This window comes from Pistacia vera, unplaced genomic scaffold (assembly GCF_008641045.1).
Source record: "Pistacia vera cultivar Batoury unplaced genomic scaffold, PisVer_v2 Contig276, whole genome shotgun sequence".
NCBI lineage: Eukaryota > Viridiplantae > Streptophyta > Magnoliopsida > Sapindales > Anacardiaceae > Pistacia > Pistacia vera.
The window spans coordinates 986,420-1,003,713 of record NW_022196086.1 but is presented as its reverse complement, the minus strand read 5'-3'; the positions used below and the strand labels follow the sequence as shown (position 1 = coordinate 1,003,713).

The window sequence follows — 17,294 nt, the reverse complement described above, 5'->3', positions numbered from 1 at the left end:
GTGTCACCAGATCCAGCGACCCCAACTTCTCACTCTACTCACTAGTCACTTCTCAAAATATATATATATATATATATATTTTTTTTTTTTAAAAGGAAGAAGAGAAAATAAAAGAAAAGAAAAGAAAAAAGAGAAAATAAAGTGAAATAAAAGACAAAGGAATCGACAGTCGGCGCCCCATGTCTACGCCGACCAATCATGACGTCCTTTTCTTCGCTACTGTCTTTTTATTTACTCTCTGTTCATAATTCCACTTATATAAAACCCTAACTTCTCTCTTATCTTCTCTTGTTTTTCTCTTTTTTTTTTGTTTAGTTTTTTTTTTTTAGATTCACATATTTCTTTGTCTTTGCTTCTTCCGTTTATTTTTATTTTTTACCTTAATCGGAAGATGCTACTGTTTTAATCTGGTTTAGGTTTTTATTTCTTTCTTTTTTTTGTTTGTTTGTTTATTTATTTCTAAACTTTGCATTTTCGAGTATCTTTATTGAAATTATGATGAGAGGTGCTGCTGATCAACCTGTTGTTGAGGATGGTGTTGATAAGGAGAAGAAGAAGAAGAATCGTCGATCTAGCCGCCCTAGATTAGCGTTGAGAAGACATAGTCAAAGGCCGAGTCCATGAGTGTACACAAATCATTTCATCAATAACAGTATGATAACTTATTTTGCTGCATATTTGGTTATAATTATTGTGAATTATTTTTCTGTACTCAAAGCAGTTCCGGAACAGATAGAAAATTACGTTTTTAGTTTTGTTGAAATGTTGTATTAGTAGATTAGCAGGGTTTCTTTTTTTTTTTTTTTGCAAGTTTTATATTTTCTGTCGTTTTACGTTAAGTTTTGTCAATACTTGGTAGTAGGGTCTGCTGGGATTAGAGGATAACCGCCTTATATTTTCGTGGAAACATTATTACTTTTAGTATTGAATAGCTGAGTTAACTATTTGTCTATACACATGGCAATTTTTATTTATTGAATTTTCAACGTTTTATTTATCTACCGTGATTGGATGATTTTAACATCGGTGATGTGGTTGGTCTTGCTGAAGCTAGTGCAATTTGTTTATGTCATTCCTCTTTGATCCTGATTTAGATTGCATACCTTTGTTCATGTTTCTTATTTTCTTGATTTAACTAATTGTTGGAACAGCTTCTACTTCAATAAGTGAAATACATGGTGAAGCTACACAGATCTTAAAAAATGGTAACAAAAAGAGTTTTGTGAGTTACTCATCGTCGAGGCAGCATGTCCTGGACTTGCATCCTTCCAATGACCAAGAATCAACTAGAGCATCTGACGTTGCTTTCAGTTCAATGCCAACAATGCATATAAATGAACAAGACTTGGTTGAGGCAGGCAGCATGCATCATCTGTTGCCTGCCGATCTTGGTGGAAAAACAGTTTCAATGTCGTGTCCCACACCGTCTGCCCGTGACTGCTGGGAATATATAAATGGGGATGGTTATGCTCAGAGTCCAATTTTTCTTCCACATTTGTCCACAGAAGCAGTTAATGAGGCATTAGAGGTTCGTACCACTGATTCTAAACGCCTAAGGCTTATTCAAATTTATGTTGACTTGCATATACAATTTTTGAATACCCATAAGCTCATTTTTTTCTTTTTTTTGTTTGGGCTTCCCCTATATCTGGCAGAAAGGATATGCTTTAAAAGCATTGTTTCGTGTAAATGCCCACAATCGACTTGAGGTTGGTATTAGTCCTTTTCTAAAGTTTTCTAGTGCCTGTTTTACTCTACTTTTTTTCTCTTTTTGGCTCAATATTATGCATTTTCTGTCGTTGCATTGTTAGGCCTATTGCAAAATTGATGGAGTACAAACTGATGTTCTTATTAGTGGGACTGCTGCACAGAATAGAGCTGTAAGTCTGGAATTGTTTACAGCATTATTATTATTATTATTTGAATTTTTTTAATCTATTTATTTATTTGTAATAGCACTGATTTGCATATCTGTCAAGAAACTTTATGGAATTTTTGTTTGGTACTCTTTTTTTGTATGAAAATTCCTGGTGTTAAGATCTACATGTTCATTGTTTGAACGAGTCATTTCTTTTCCATCCTCTTTAAGCTTTTAATGATTGAATGATTTTCCTTGGTCGATTGACATTTATTTCAAGATGCTTGATGAAGTGCTTTTTTCTTTTCTTTTGGGTGCTTTTCTTGTGTATAAAAATATTTTTGATGTTTTTTGATATATTTCTTTTGTGTTGGGGAAATTTTTTAATTGTTGAAACATTATTTTCATAGGTGGAAGGAGATGTTGTGCTGATTAAGGTTGATCCTTTATCACAGTGGACCAAGATGAAAGGTCTTCCAAACAATTCGGCCCTGGCAGAAGATAGTATCTTGCTTTCTGAAGCAAGTGAAAAACATGGTGATATCCACAAAGGAAAAAATAAAGTAGATCTGGGTTACGATCATGTCAATTCAAATTGTACAATGCTTCCCGAGAAAGATTTCCATTATGAGGATGGTTCTTCTCCTGGAGAAACTTCTCATCCAGAAAGTCTTGAACCAGCATGCTATAATTACATTAATGGACACCACCTGGCTGCTTCAGATTCTACATATATTGGTTCCTCTAGTCGGCAGTGTGATGTTTTGGATGCAGTTGAGAGGTTGTCTGCCACTATTAGTTTAAATCCATTAAAAAGACCGACTGGCAGGGTTTTAGCCATCATTGAAAGCTCTCCTCGTCGAGATTGTATTGTTGGATATCTTAATGTTAACCAATGGCTTAATTACAGGGATGGGTACAAAGAAGAAATGACAAAGAAGGGTGGGTTGATTTCTAAACACGAGTGTATCCAACTTACTCCCACTGATCCAAAATTTCCAAAAATGATGGTCCTGGTGAAAGACTTACCTGACTGCATCAAGAAAAGATTAGAAGGAGGTGATGCTACTTTTGAAATGGAGCTGGTGGCTGCAGAAATCCTTTATTGGGGTGAAGAAAGTCCTTTTCCACAAGCCCATGTCTCGCGTGTTTTTGGACGAGGTGGTGAAGTGGTGCCACATATTAATGCGATTTTATATGAAAATGCAGTTTGTTGTTCTGAATTTTCTTCGGAATCCCTCTCTTGCCTTCCTTCTGTTCCTTGGAGGGTGCCACCTGAGGAATTTAATAATAGAAAAGATCTTAGAAATCTGTGCATATTTACAATTGACCCGTCAACTGCCACGGATCTTGATGATGCTCTATCAATTGAAAGGTTATCTGATGGCATTTTTAGAGTAGGTGTCCATGTTGCGGATGTGTCATATTTTGTTTTACCTGACACAGCATTAGACATAGAAGCTCAGTTACGATCAAATAGTGTGTATATGTTTCAAGGTAAAATTCCAATGTTGCCCTTCTTGCTCTCAGAGAATCTAGGCTCACTAAACCCTGGAGTAGATAGACTTGCTTTTTCTATTTTCTGGGATTTAAACACTTCTGGGAATGTTGTAGATCGTTGGATTGGTCGCACTGTTATAAGATCCTGTTGCAAGCTTTCATATGAAACTGCTCAGGATATTATTGATGGTAAAATTGATGCAGAAAGTTTTAATACATCAGGAAATGGCTTTCCACAGTTGTATGGCGATTTTGAGTGGGCTGATGTTATTAGATCTATTATAAGTCTTCATGAAGTTTCAAAAACTCTGAAAGAGAAGAGGTTTAGTGGTGGGGCTTTGCGGCTTGAAACTTCCAAACCTGTTCTCTTACGTGATGAAGATGGAACTCCATATGACAGCATGCTATCGGAAAGGAAGGACTCGAATTTTCTGGTCGAGGAGTTTATGCTTTTGGCAAATAGGACAGCTGCTGAAGTTATCTGTAGAGCTTTTCCAGAGAGTGCTTTATTGCGGAGGCATCCTGCACCTAATATACGGAAGCTTAAAGAGTTTGAAGCGTTTTGTCAAAAGCATGGTTTAGAATTGGACACTTCTTCCTCTGGTCAATTTCACCAGTCGCTGGAACGATTCCGGGAAAAGCTCAAGGATGATTCTGTGCTGTTTAATATTCTTATGAATTATGCTGCAAGACCAATGCAGTTGGCATCTTACTTCTGTAGTGGTGATTTCAAAGATAATGCAGACCGAAGCCATTATGGACTGGGTGTTCCTCTGTATACACATTTCACTTCACCACTGCGCCGTTATCCTGATATTGTAGTGCACCGTACATTGGCGGCGGCTTTAGAAGCTGAGGAGTTCTTGTGGAACCATAAAAGAAAGTTCCTGAAAGAAAAGCAAAGGAATGAAATGAAAGGAAGATTTTTAACTGGCATTTATTATGAGAAAGATGCTCTAGAATCCATGGAAGGCAGGGAAGCATTGTCAGTCGCCGCATTAAAGCATGGGGTTCCTTGCACAGATGTACTTGCTGATGTTGCTGCTCATTGCAACAACCGAAAGTTGGCCTGTAGAAATGTTAAGGATGCTAGTGACAAACTCTACATGTGGGTTTTGTTGAGGAAAAAAGAGGTACATTCCTCCTCCTGCTTTTATATTATTCTTATTTTTTTTTTTTTTATTTTCTTTTTTAATTTTTTTTAATTTTTTTTTTTTTTTTTTAATTTTATAGAGTAGCTAATACGGGCAGGGGCTGTACTAGGAGCTAATAACTAGAATTAATTTCAGTGGTTGTCGAAATAGATTCCTTTTAAGAGAGAGTAGATTTCTTATTAATATAAACATAGGTATTTTAAGGGGAGACAATAAAAGATTCCAATCAATTTATATGTAGTAAGACCTTGATCAAATTCATATATTGGACTGCACTGTGAGTAATGTGGTGTTATATTTATTTATTTTTGTTGGGAGTATAAGGTTAAATATAAAAGAGAGTGCCATTGGAGAGGTTACTTAACTCAAGTACTTGTGTGGTCTGCATTAGTGTATTTGTATCTTTCCCATTTTTGCAATAATATGGTGATTCTTCTTCTTCTTGGATCATTTGAGCTATGATGTGTGTGGCTTACTGACAGTTTGGATTGCTGATGTGCTTTTGTTAGTGAACTTTCTGAGTAATTAGAGTGGTTGCCATTGGTAGGGAAAGGTTCTATGATCATGTGTTTTAGTAATGTTGATGCTTGCTTATATAGTTAAGCTTTATGTTTTACTGTCTTCTGCTCTGTTTGCAGGTTTTATTGTCTGAAGCGAGAGTTTTGGGTCTCGGGCCGAGATTTATGTCCATTTATATTCACAAATTAGCTGTAAGTAGTTCTGAAACTTGTATACTCCTTTCTTTTATTTGTTTAACTTTATTGTTAATGTCTTTCTTTATGCAAAACACATTTTTTGTTAGATTGAACGTCGGATATATTATGATGAAGTTGAAGGCTTGAAAGTAGAATGGCTTGAGGCTACATCTGCGTTGGTGCTTAATTTATGTACCTACAAACGATCATGTAGGAGAGGTGGTTTTACTAATTACCGGCCTCTTGAAGATGTTGCATTGCTTGTAAGACCTTGCGACCTAAAAGAGGAGCAGAGCATGTCTGGAGGCAGTGCTAATGAGTGCATTGCAGCCAATGGGAGCGACTCTGATTTAACTCGCCCATATTTGGATCCCATTTCAAATTGTGGAATTGATCCCGGGGTTTTCCCCATGACTGTGAATCTCCTTTCAACAATTCCTGTGGCACTTTCTGCTGTTGGTGGGGATGATGGACCCCTTGATGTTGGAGTGCGGCTCTACATGAGCACGTATTTGAGGTAAATTGTGTTTTGGAAGTGATGAAATCAAGTAATGTGTTTTGGAAGTGATGAGATCAAATAACGGAAGCCTACTTGAGGAGATGAAAGTTCACCGTACTTTGTGCGGAATAATCAAACCTCTGTTGTAGATAAGATAGTGTATAGTTGAAATAGAGTTTTAGGATAAAAGGAAATCTATGGTTTCATTTGCCAATGCTACGTGAATCTGTCTCATGCTGGAGCATCATCGGGTGGGAGTTGTAAATAAGGGTTGGGCCTTCATTGACTTGACCTTTAGTGGCTGTTTTTGACAAAAGCTACTCGCTGGAATTCGCCTTCGCTTTTTATTTGGGGCCAGTTTCAGTATAATATATGCCCATATCCAGTGCGTCGACTCTGAGCTTTTCAGCTTATTTTGTGTTTTATATTTACTTATTTGACTGCAACCCAATAATTTTTGGTTTTGGGTGGCCACATCTTGTTTTAGCTTTTTTCCTTTTGGCAAGTTTTTTAAGATTTGTAGTATGCTCAAGTGTTATTATGCAAGTGTTAAATAATATGTTCTATTCATTTTTCCCTGGCCCCCTTTAGTTGACATTGCATGTCATCCCGATTCGACTTGTTTAATACTAGTTACTCTTGTCTTGTTAAATTTTCGACTTGTTTAATACTAATTACTCTTGTCTTGTTAAATTATATTAAATTTTAGAAGTTGATTTATCATAAAGAACTTACAGAAACTTTAATTATTCTGTTGACATAAAATCTTGAATTAATTAGAATGATGATGCATATAAAATTTTGTAATTTACATTTTAACCGTGTGTTTTGGTCCCATCTGCCCGAAAAGCAGGATCAGACCTAAGTAGTGGCAAATGATTCCACTGGTTTCCAAATAGCCGCCGCAAATCCCTTTATTGAAATTGTGCGCCAAAAACTTTAGTTACAAGTGAGGAGAAATATATAGATTGATGAATTATATGATCATGATTAATTCTGTAAAAGAAAAATGGCATCTGCAATTGGCTGGTACGGACCCTTAATCGATCTTCAGACAGCCGCTTCTCATGTGGGTGATCTGGTACAGCTTCTGGTCTTCGTCCACCGATCCACTCCCGTTCAGTACAAGTTATCCAAAGGTGGAGAGGCTATTAGAACCGACATTCAGGTGGGTGATGATACGCGGCCTTTTTTCTCAGTTTGCTTGTGGCAAAAACAAATGGGATCCATGGCAGTCGCTGGTGATGTCATACTGTTACGAAGTGAGATCCCCATTTCACTCTTTCTTGACGTATAGGTTTATAATATTAAATCTCTTGTCACTTACGTTCGATATGGATTGGGGGTTTTACTGTGGATATTGAAGTGTGGGAATTTGGAATGTGGTATTGTCATTTGTATTGTTAGCTTTCACTCTTGATATTTTCTGAAATAGTGCAAGTGATACTTTAGAAGTTTTGACTACTCATACGCTTTTTTTGTTGTCAATTTAGATGTCAAGATTATAAAATTTGGAGATGTTGTTGAGGCCAGAACTGTCCAGTACTCATCGTTGCAACGTTTGATCCACCCTTATGAATCACTTATTTCTAAAGGTTTTACATTTTGTTCTCAGAAAGTTGGATTTTCTAGTATAGACATCAAATTACTTGACCAACATCTGGGGCCTGGTGTTTTTTATTGCAGGTGTAGATGATTTGATGATGGATTGTCAAGTAGGTAAAACAATAAAGGAAAAACTTTCTAAGGTAATCAAATGGGTGCAGCAAACTAAATCCAATTTTCACATTGAATTGCGCAGTTCTCAGGTATTCTCTGTGTCCTCTCGCGCTTGTTGCGCAATGTTATGTGCTTTTTTCTATCTTATTGCATTTGATTTCATTCTGGTAAAGAAGGTTTCTTCGGTGAAGATGTGTAGTTTCAATTAGTTCATAAAATTCCGTACTGATTGAATATTGTGATGGGGAAGTACTTCGATTTGTTTTCTGTCAAGGGCATAATGTAATTTGCAATTTTTTTATTCCCTTGCGATATTAAATAACCTTGTTTTTCTTAAGTTCGTGTTTGATATCCTTTAGACTACATCATCCTAAATGGTTTGCACTGCAGAATAGACCACTCTTGAGGAATTGGAAAGTGCCTGAAGAGAAGAAATCTTTGAACTGTCTATTGCTGTCAGAAGAATCACGTTTAACCGATACCTGTAAGGCAATTTTTAATGCATCTGTAGGTGAAATGTTTCTGCCAATAACCTGGAAAGCACCTGGTGATATTGAATACGAAAAGTTGTTCATCAGCAGGAGATTATCTAAAATTGAGAATAATGATTTAGCAGAAGATCTCATTTGTACTGGCTGCCATCTATGTGGTTTGCCTTTGGATTCGAAATATAGGTACGTAAGAGGATACTTGTGTTGTGTTGCATTGCAATGCCTTCTATATGGCATCTGATTACTCAGTTTTTTTGTCACCTCCACATAGGTCTATATCTGAACAAAACTCTGTTCCACTCTACTGTGAAAGAAGCTCTAATCGACTTCATGTAGTAACCTTGATATATAGGCCCTTTATGGTATATAACTTCTCTTAATGGTTTTAAAAGCATTTCATCTTCTCCTTCGAATTAGTGAACCATTGATGATCTCTTTTGGCTTCGACTGCAGTTATATGTTTGGGATGAATTGGAGTACATGCCACTCCTTGTTAGAAACAAGGCTGCTGAACTCTTGTTTGGAAACATCAGGGCTGAAAGAGTCTACCAATGCTATCTAGGGAAAAAACATGATAAGCACCCAGATGCAAATTATGTTCAAAAGGAGAATCATAATAATGCCATATTTCCTGAAGTTGCTAGGGAAGGAGTTGAATGCTTTCACTCACCAGATGCAAACAAGAGCCTGGAAGGAAAGGAAAAATACCAATGTGATAGAAACATCAACTTCTATCTGATTTGGTTGATTCTTCTAAAACAGCTGCTGAAGCGAGGAAAGAACAGCCCTTTAGAATTTGAGGTGACCATAAATTCCAGCCTAGATCGGGAAAATGGGAGATTTGAAATGGTTTCTGCGTCAGTTCCATGTTTCATGACGAAATATCATGCTAACACGGTCATTAAACTTGGGTGAATGTTATCTTACTCTATTTCAGAAGTGTATAAATATCATATGAACCCTCTTGCTCAAGATTATTCAATATTCTTTCCAACTTCTTTATGTAACACAGACGACAGAACATAAGCACCATAACCATCTTATTTAAAGAAAAGTTATCTGTGATCATCTTTAATCGATGTATATAGATATAGACTTGAATTTGAATTTGGACCAAACCTAAGGCCATTTTATTTGACTTGCGTATCCATATCTTAAGCTTCCCAAATAACCCAAAAGGGCAAATCCAAACAGTTAAGTAAAAGGCTTGTGAACCCTTGTGATTTTAACTCACTATTATATTGATATGGACGAATTATGTTAAACTTAGAAGTCACTGGCTATCCCATGAAAAAAGTGAGCATGAAGTCGAAACAAAGAAAAATGAGGAGAATCAAACGCTTAGAAAGTCAGTGTTTTCCAGTTAAGCAAGAAAAACAAACTGCCAGCATTCAAAAATGAGGAACTTGGCCATAAACATATCAAGACTCAGATCCTGTTTCAGCTAACGAAGCATCAGTTGCAGAATTTTGGGCTTCCAATAGTTTCATTTGGCGTTCTGCATGTTCTCTTTCGCAAGCTGTGATTCCCATGATAATATCAAGCATTGTCCCAGTTGTGCCAAAAAATACAAGGGGTGCCAAAGATTTCCGTTTTATCCCTACTGGAATTGCAAGCAAAGCTCCGGCTACTGAGAATACCCATGTACCCAATGCACTGCAAAGATTTCACATTTCGTAAGACTGAATTCACACTTCAAACAACGGCTGCATTTTGATGCCCAAAAAGAATATTTAATGAAAAGATTTGGTTGTAATTTCTAACATGCAAGAGAAACTCAAGAATGACTTCATGAAATTAAATAAACAACTTCTTACTATTAAGAATGTTGAGCTACATATTCCAACTTTCAAGAGGGTTAAGATTCAAACAGACCATCTCATGACAAAAAAACACTTTTTATAAGCATGCTTCGGTTAATAAATCGTAGCCCATCTGAGCACAAACTACTTCAGATTTGCTGAACTCCTAGCTACTTTGAAATAATGCAGTGGCTAATACCTTTGAAATTTTTTGTATTTTATCGTAAACCTAAAACTGCCAATCCAATTTCAACTACTATCATCTTTTTTTCTGGCTTCCACCTAGCTCGATAGTTCAAGATCGACAACAGAGAAGGCAAAACAATTGCAAGTATATATAGGATTTTTAGTCCACAAAAAAACATTAAAAGCATTGCAAGATGGGTGGGCATCAAATAGGTCAAATGTCGATGTGGGTGGACAACTGTGACAACATTCCCTGGAATTATCTGGACTTGTCAATTAGAACACATAATTTGATATTACCACACATGATCTGACAAATATCAGAAGTTGTATATGATTCAGAATCTGTTTTAATATAACGAACTGCAACATAATCATGAAACCATAGACAATATATGAACCTGTTAACCTAGTCCCAATCCGAAATATGTACTAGGCAATGAAAATATGCAACTTAGTCACAGATAAAAACATTATGCTACTCACGTGTAAGAAAATCGAGTGGTATTTCTAAAATTTCGTTTATGGAACATCGAACACTTGAAATAGGCAATTCATTAAAAAGAAACCATGCATGAGCAACATATAGTAATACAACTACAAAGGGCTAAAGCACTCCCAAGTATCAATATTGAACAAATTTCACCAATCTTCAGGAAAATGTTATTTCAAACATAATAACTGTAAATTAATAAACTTCAAACCAAAATGTCAATATACAAATACTATACTCCAATTAAGAACATCATTTGCAGTCACAAACCCCAAAGAACAGAGAGACGGATTAAGAGATTAGAAGAAAAACACTGACTTGGAGACAGAGCAATCCTCAAGTTGCTTTACTGGTTCTTGACTTGCCATCTCTCTCTTTTAACTAATCGTGCTCTCTTGATCTGCAAAAATCCCATATATTATCAAAACCCAAGACACGAAAAATATAAGAGTTAAGAAATTTCAGAAAATCTCTCGATGCCCATAAGAGCAAGTAAGATTTGAAGTTCACCTGATGAAAGCCCCAGCCAAAAGGAAACAGCAAAGCGCCACAATCAGTGTTGAGTTTCTAATCTCACTTCTTGTTTAAGAGCAGTGTTCAATGTCAATAGTATATTATTCTGATTAAAACGTCAAAGCTGGGTGTCGTTTCAACCAAAAATAAAAACCGACACTGCAGTTAAGTCGTATGCCTAAAATTATGAAACCCAAAAACTAATAAACGAATTTGAGAGACAGAAAGAGAGATGAGAGGAATAGGAGGGCCATTGCTGACAATTGGAGATCTGCTAAGCGACGTCGGAGAAGAGAATGTTACACCACCAGATAATACTCCTGTCTCGCCGATTCAAGATTCCAATAATACCCCTCATCCATTGGACCTCGCTAATCTCTTTCAGGTTCTTTCCTTTTCTTATTATCAACTACGAATTCAATTCCCCATCTGCCAGGTTAATGAATTTTTTTTTCGCTTAAATTTATAGTTAATTGAGTGTTGTGTACCATTTCATACTTGTATATTAGATAACTTGTTGAATCTGCTTTTAGGATTCCCTTGCTGAATTTTTGAGTTGTAGATTTCTCGATATCATCTTTAATTAAGCCAAAACCAAGTGCAATTGTAAAGCTGCATTTGCCTTATACTCATTAGTTCTTCCTGTTCGATATGTGTNCATTTAAAAAGAAACCATGCATGAGCAACATATAGTAATACAACTACAAAGGGCTAAAGCACTCCCAAGTATCAATATTGAACAAATTTCAACAATCTTCAGGAAAATGTTATTTCAAACAGACTAACTGTAAATTAATAAACTTCAAACCAAACTAAAATGTCAATATACAAATACTATACTCCAATTAAGAACATCATTTGCAGTCACAAACCCCAAAGAACAGAGAGACGGATTAAGAGATTAGAAGAAAAACACTGACTTGGAGACAGAGCAATCCTCAAGTTGCTTTACTGGTTCTTGACTTGCCATCTCTCTCTTTTAACTAATCGTGCTCTCTTGATCTGCAAAAATCCCATATATTATCAAAACCCAAGACACGAAAAATATAAGAGTTAAGAAATTTCAGAAAATCTCTCGATGCCCATAAGAGCAAGTAAGATTTGAAGTTCACCTGATGAAAGCCCCAGCCAAAAGGAAACAGCAAAGCGCCACAATCAGTGTTGAGTTTCTAATCTCACTTCTTGTTTAAGAGCAGTGTTCAATGTCAATAGTATATTATTCTGATTAAAACGTCAAAGCTGGGTGTCGTTTCAACCAAAAATAAAAACCGACACTGCAGTTAAGTCGTATGCCTAAAATTATGAAACCCAAAAACTAATAAACGAATTTGAGAGACAGAAAGAGAGATGAGAGGAATAGGAGGGCCATTGCTGACAATTGGAGATCTGCTAAGCGACGTCGGAGAAGAGAATGTTACACCACCAGATAATACTCCTGTCTCACCGATTCAAGATTCCAATAATACCCCTCATCCATTGGACCTCGCTAATCTCTTTCAGGTTCTTTCCTTTTCTTATTATCAACTACGAATTCAATTCCCCATCTGCCAGGTTAATGAATTTTTTTTTCGCTTAAATTTATAGTTAATTGAGTGTTGTGTACCATTTCATACTTGTATATTAGATAACTTGTTGAATCTGCTTTTAGGATTCCCTTGCTGAATTTTTGAGTTGTAGATTTCTCGATATCATCTTTAATTAAGCCAAAACCAAGTGCAATTGTAAAGCTGCATTTGCCTTATACTCATTAGTTCTTCCTGTTCGATATGTGTGAGCAAAATCAATAGACACTCGATTTCGTTGAGTGGATTTAGGGGATTTCTGGGTTATTAGCAAAAAGAAAAAGAATTTGATTATTGTTTGGTAAAAAGAAAGTTATTGCATTATAGAATAAAAAGAATTTGATTACTGTTTGGGGAAAAATAAGTTTAGTATAAAATATTGTGTGGAATTGCCAGGTGATAAACAAACTTCGGTTATGCTGTAAGTATATAGTCCCTTTATCATGTTCTGTATTAAGTTTAACTTTACTATTTATCCTATGGAGATGGAAGGTGTTCAGCATGTTCTAGAACTGAATTTCTTGTTTCTACTTGTTGTTTAATCTGCCTGTGGCTTTGTTTATTACGCACTGGTTTATGTATATCTACAATGATAAGCGTATTCACTTCAATCATTCTGTTTCAGGAAAATTACGATCAGTTGAATGAGGCACTTTCTGGTTCTGATCACTCATGGACAGCTCTAACTTTAAAGGTAATCAATGATCTCTTTTGAAGGATATAAATGTTATGCGTAACAGCCTCTGGTTCAATGATCCAGAATATGTTCAGCATCACTGATGCTTGTCTTGGACATTGAGTTCTCTTCTGTATATTATTTCATATATATATATTTGTGGGTGGTGGAAATGGAGGTGACATGGTAGTGGTTTGGCATGAATTTCATATTTATCACTTGACTAATCATTGAAGACAAGTCTCTATCTTCTTTGCTGTGACTTATATTTTCAACCTTTGCACCAGACTCTCCAGTCTGTTTTTTTCCAAAATGGTTTCTATCATCCCTTTTTTATTTCTTCTCTTAGTAAATTTCTCTTGGTTATATCAGCTATGCACTGCTCTGGAAACTGCAAATAAATTGGTTCAGTCCACCGACACGAATGTTAGGTTGCTATCAGAGAAGGTTGGAGAGATTGAAAAAGTTATCAAGAGGGGAGATTCTGCCATAGCAGCAGCCAAGGCAATCTGGGTCTCTCTAAATCAGAAGGAAGGATCATCCGTTGGTAGTCTATCTATGCAATAATCGAGATCCCATCAGGAACAACAAGGTTTGTCCAGTCTTTATAGGATTTTCCCTGTTAATAATGTCTTCATAATGATCTGGATGAAGAGAATACAGTACTTTTATATGAAACTCGTAACACTTTCTTTGGTCTTAGATTCTTGTTTAGGCTAGTTTCTCTTTGTCTTTTGGCTAATTTGGCTGTATCTCAATACCTAAATGTATTACTTACTGTTTGAATCAAAATCCAAAGTGTCACTGTGGCATGCATGAGTTTAGACCACTTTTTTTTTCTAGGTTACATTCTGACATTCACATGTGTGATGTGTTCAGTATTGATTAAAGTTATTACCCCTTGAATGATACAAGTGCAGAAATTGTAGAATTAAAATTGACAGTCTAAAATAATTCTATTTCTATTTTAGTTTCTGGAAAGACATAATAATCCATTGAGTTGCTTTACTTCCCACAATGATGTTGGAAGAAGCTGCTATTTTAAGCCCTCCTTTTGGGTGCTAAAATTATAAAATATCTTTCCACGATGATGTATATATCTCGATGAGCATTGGAAGACAGATGCATTGTTGGTATTTATGCTGGATTCTCCTTCAGGATTTCTACTGTAAGTTGCATGTAAAGCTTCCTTACAGTTGATTTCTCAACTGTTAAATGAGTAAAGGAATCCTCTTTTTATAATTTAGACAAAATGATGAGATGATGAAATACTGTTTATGGGGCTTGAAGTAAAGCATACTATGATGCTATGATCAGCCTATTATGGTTTCGTTTACGGAATTATGCATTAGCTTATTTGTTTGTACGCATTACTTCTAACTTTTTTTCTCTAAATGATGATGTACTTGCAGCACAAGCGCTAAAACTTTAGTAGCTAGATAATGAAATTCTACAAGACTAAAGTGTTACTTATACCAAATCTCAGGGACGACATTGTTATTATCCCTTTTAATTCTGTCTAGTGCTCACTGTTAACTGTTAAGTAACGCCTTGAGAGTCCTTGACTACATTCTCATTCTCAATTCTTATGCTTTGCCTAAACCTAGTCCAAGACTTCATTTTTAGTTCAATTCAACCCTGCCAATTTTAAACCCAGCTAACAAAGCCCAAGTCTGTCATATCGTCAGCTTCAGATGGGCCTAGATCCAAACTAGTCTAAAGGGAAATGCATGAAATTTTTATCATAATAATAATAAATAAATAAATAATTTATGTTCATCTTATAGCAACTTGACTGAAATAAACGAAATTATTTTTGAATATCAAAAAAATGCATTTGAATTACTGCTTCTTAGTGATAATATTTAAAGTTAATAAATACAAAAGAGTGTAAAGAACATATTATAATCTCTTTTTAAAAATAATTTAAAGTAATGGCATGAAAACAAGGCTTTTGAATGAATTAGCTTAAAAAATTTGGTCAGCACTCAACAAACCAAACAATAATGAGCTTAAACATCATCAACTGTTGTGGTGACCATTTTCTTCAAATATACAACCACCCTCCCTTTTTAATAAATTTGAATTAAGAAAACAACAACTTAACCAAAATTATTACCCACTAATCTTCCACAACAAAACCCTGTCATTATAGAAAGAAGACAACGCTATTAACAACTCTGTGTTTGGTCTCTATTCTTAAGTTTCTGCAATTTGTATTTCTTTAACAATAATGTCACCGTCTTATTACCTTAATTAACTCCTTAATGATGCTTTCAAGAACACAAACCCACTTTTTTATTAATTAATGTTTGATTAATTAACGAGTTGATTCTCTTCTAACAAAAGCAATTAATTTGTGTGGCCATCACAGTCACAGCCCCTCCTCAGCTTTCAGTGTGGATCCAAGGCAGGACGTGGCCTAAAAAGTTTAAGAAAACCACTATATCTAATTAGTCATGACGTGGCCTAAAAAGTTTAAGAAAACGACTTGGCTTTTTAGATTTCTAGTCAAGAGACGGGATCACTTGAAATTATCGCTCCACGTGGAAGACAAATATGTAGCCTGTTGGTCTACAAGAAGCGCTTTCAAAATAAGTAGGAATCATTCCCGACCCCCAACTATGGTTTTATTACTTTACCCAGTATTGATTATAATTTAACTAATCAGAGATTGATTAATTAACGCTAAGTACATTGTAGGATTATGATTAGGATTAGGGATTGGAGTTTGTTTCACTATCATTTGTTATTGCCAATTTCCTTTTGGTTTTTGTTTCTGTAAACTTTGATACTTTTATAGGCTTCCTTCAAAAACCCACTGCATTTTTTTGCTGTCATTCACACATTCTACTTTGTTCTTGAAGCCACGATGCCAGTGAACCAGGAATAAACCACCATTTTAGTGGGTCGGCAGATGAAGACACTTAAACAAGGAATGAAAGATCAAATCTGATTAATAAGTGAAAGAATTTCCTGCTTTTGTTGTTTTAATTTTTTTTTTTTAAATTATTTTTTTAATATTATGAACTATATAGCTCAAAGAAAATGGAACCTCTCAGCTTTTGTTGAAAAAAATTATTTATATATTTCTGCAATACAATAATTATCAGAAGCAACAGTTTGTTTATGAGTTCAATCGGTTTCAGGGACAATAAATATCAAAGAAAGACAATAAGAAAAACAAACCACAAGTTCCCAAATGTCGTCTCGCCCGAGTTTTTGATTTGTCAGAGAGTATAGAACAAATCTGCCGGTTGTTGAATAAACATCACCGTCGTTGTGAGTCATTCCATCTCTTTAAAAAACCACAACCCGTGATCCATTAAACTTAGCTTAATTAGATTAACTTTTGAGCTGGAGTCTTTTTTAATGCGAAAAAGGCATCTGGGTCTTATAAAAATGCAGTTAAAACATATGAAAAACTAAAAACATGTTTGAAACGCCAACTGGGTTTGTAATTTAAATTGTCAGAAACACTGTTCATATGCGGCAGATTCCAAACAGCGAGGTTAGGTCTGATTAGGGTTAGCCATTGTAAGATTAGTTAGGTAAATAAATGGATTAAATGCATATAAAATGTTATGTACTACAATGGTACTGGCTTAATGGTGATGAAAGATTGAAGATTATTTTATAAAAGGGAATCTCGTGTTCATCGATATTAGACAAAAGAATCTCATATCTTCCGAGGTATATACGAGTAGACATATCTTATTCAATCAAATTGTTAATTGCAGGAGTTGACAACTGGTGTGTTTATATGCTCAAATTCATTATTTTTAATGATCCTTCTCTGGAAATGGGCCAACGTCTAATATTGACTTGGATTATGAATGTTTAATCCTTGTGCTTTCGTCACGATTTAATGGTGCCTCCATGGTTAAATATAAAATAAACTGGGTCTTTCTGTGCATGAACTTAGAAGTCTGATATAATATAATAGACAAGTTCATATTTGGATTGCAGTTTGGATCCAATAAAATTTGGAGGGAAGAATATAATTCTTCAACTAAATAGCATTAACATAAACAATGCTCACTGAGGGGGAACACGATAAAATTAACTTGAAAATTTTCTAAGATTATTATAATCCCAGCAGAAGAACTCGGAGAGTCGTCAACTTGAACATAAAATACAGTATTA

At 35.4% G+C, this 17,294-nt stretch overlaps 4 protein-coding genes across 5 annotated transcripts; 3 read left to right on the top strand and 1 right to left on the bottom strand.

Moving 5' to 3' along the window:
- Positions 1-495: 495 nt before the first annotated feature.
- On the top strand, positions 496-6,180 carry LOC116133862 (DIS3-like exonuclease 2). Its single transcript, XM_031419537.1, has 7 exons — positions 496-604; positions 1,152-1,528; positions 1,656-1,709; positions 1,812-1,880; positions 2,269-4,491; positions 5,151-5,222; positions 5,315-6,180. The coding sequence occupies exons 1-7, from the start codon at positions 496-498 to the stop codon at positions 5,726-5,728; spliced, it is 3,318 nt and encodes a 1,105-aa protein (XP_031275397.1). The 3' UTR covers positions 5,729-6,180.
- A 264-nt stretch (positions 6,181-6,444) lies between these two features.
- LOC116133802 lies at positions 6,445-8,976 on the top strand. The gene is made up of 6 exons (XM_031419484.1): positions 6,445-6,968; positions 7,200-7,301; positions 7,393-7,514; positions 7,816-8,099; positions 8,188-8,278; positions 8,370-8,976. Exons 1-6 carry the CDS (start codon positions 6,716-6,718, stop codon positions 8,829-8,831), a joined length of 1,314 nt encoding a protein of 437 aa, XP_031275344.1. The 5' UTR covers positions 6,445-6,715; the 3' UTR covers positions 8,832-8,976.
- A 264-nt stretch (positions 8,977-9,240) lies between these two features.
- Positions 9,241-10,986, bottom strand: LOC116133794. The gene is made up of 3 exons (XM_031419479.1): positions 10,908-10,986; positions 10,716-10,797; positions 9,241-9,572 (listed from the first exon to the last, which is right to left on the bottom strand). Exons 2-3 carry the CDS (start codon positions 10,763-10,765, stop codon positions 9,338-9,340), a joined length of 285 nt encoding a protein of 94 aa, XP_031275339.1. The 5' UTR covers positions 10,766-10,797; positions 10,908-10,986; the 3' UTR covers positions 9,241-9,337.
- Positions 10,987-11,080: 94 nt separating this feature from the next.
- Positions 11,081-13,964, top strand: LOC116133793. Of its 2 annotated transcripts, none has more exons than XM_031419478.1 (3): positions 11,081-11,295; positions 13,098-13,166; positions 13,521-13,964. In XM_031419478.1, the coding sequence occupies exons 1-3, from the start codon at positions 11,143-11,145 to the stop codon at positions 13,713-13,715; spliced, it is 417 nt and encodes a 138-aa protein (XP_031275338.1). In that variant the 5' UTR covers positions 11,081-11,142; the 3' UTR covers positions 13,716-13,964. The 2 variants fall into 2 exon arrangements, with proteins under 2 accessions (XP_031275338.1, XP_031275337.1); XM_031419477.1 differs by lacking the exon at positions 11,081-11,295 and adding an exon at positions 12,195-12,410.
- Positions 13,965-17,294: the final 3,330 nt, after the last annotated feature.

Excerpts from the sequence above, each read along its gene's own strand:
- LOC116133862 (XM_031419537.1), top strand. The coding sequence starts at position 496 with ATGATGAGAGGTGCTGCTGATCAACCTGTTGTTGAGGATGGTGTTGAT. Across the intron at positions 605-1,151 it reads ATTAGCGTTGAGAAGACATA|CTTCTACTTCAATAAGTGAA; the intron begins GTCAAAGGCCGA and ends TTGTTGGAACAG. Across the intron at positions 5,223-5,314 it reads TTTATATTCACAAATTAGCT|ATTGAACGTCGGATATATTA; the intron begins GTAAGTAGTTCT and ends ATTTTTTGTTAG.
- LOC116133802 (XM_031419484.1), top strand. The coding sequence starts at position 6,716 with ATGGCATCTGCAATTGGCTGGTACGGACCCTTAATCGATCTTCAGACA. Across the intron at positions 6,969-7,199 it reads TGATGTCATACTGTTACGAA|ATGTCAAGATTATAAAATTT; the intron begins GTGAGATCCCCA and ends TTGTCAATTTAG. Across the intron at positions 8,279-8,369 it reads TGATATATAGGCCCTTTATG|TTATATGTTTGGGATGAATT; the intron begins GTATATAACTTC and ends CTTCGACTGCAG.
- LOC116133794 (XM_031419479.1), bottom strand. The coding sequence starts at position 10,765 with ATGGCAAGTCAAGAACCAGTAAAGCAACTTGAGGATTGCTCTGTCTCC. Across the intron at positions 9,573-10,715 it reads GAGGATTGCTCTGTCTCCAA|TGCATTGGGTACATGGGTAT; the intron begins GTCAGTGTTTTT and ends AAATCTTTGCAG.
- LOC116133793 (XM_031419478.1), top strand. The coding sequence starts at position 11,143 with ATGAGAGGAATAGGAGGGCCATTGCTGACAATTGGAGATCTGCTAAGC. Across the intron at positions 11,296-13,097 it reads ACCTCGCTAATCTCTTTCAG|GAAAATTACGATCAGTTGAA; the intron begins GTTCTTTCCTTT and ends ATTCTGTTTCAG. Across the intron at positions 13,167-13,520 it reads GGACAGCTCTAACTTTAAAG|CTATGCACTGCTCTGGAAAC; the intron begins GTAATCAATGAT and ends TGGTTATATCAG.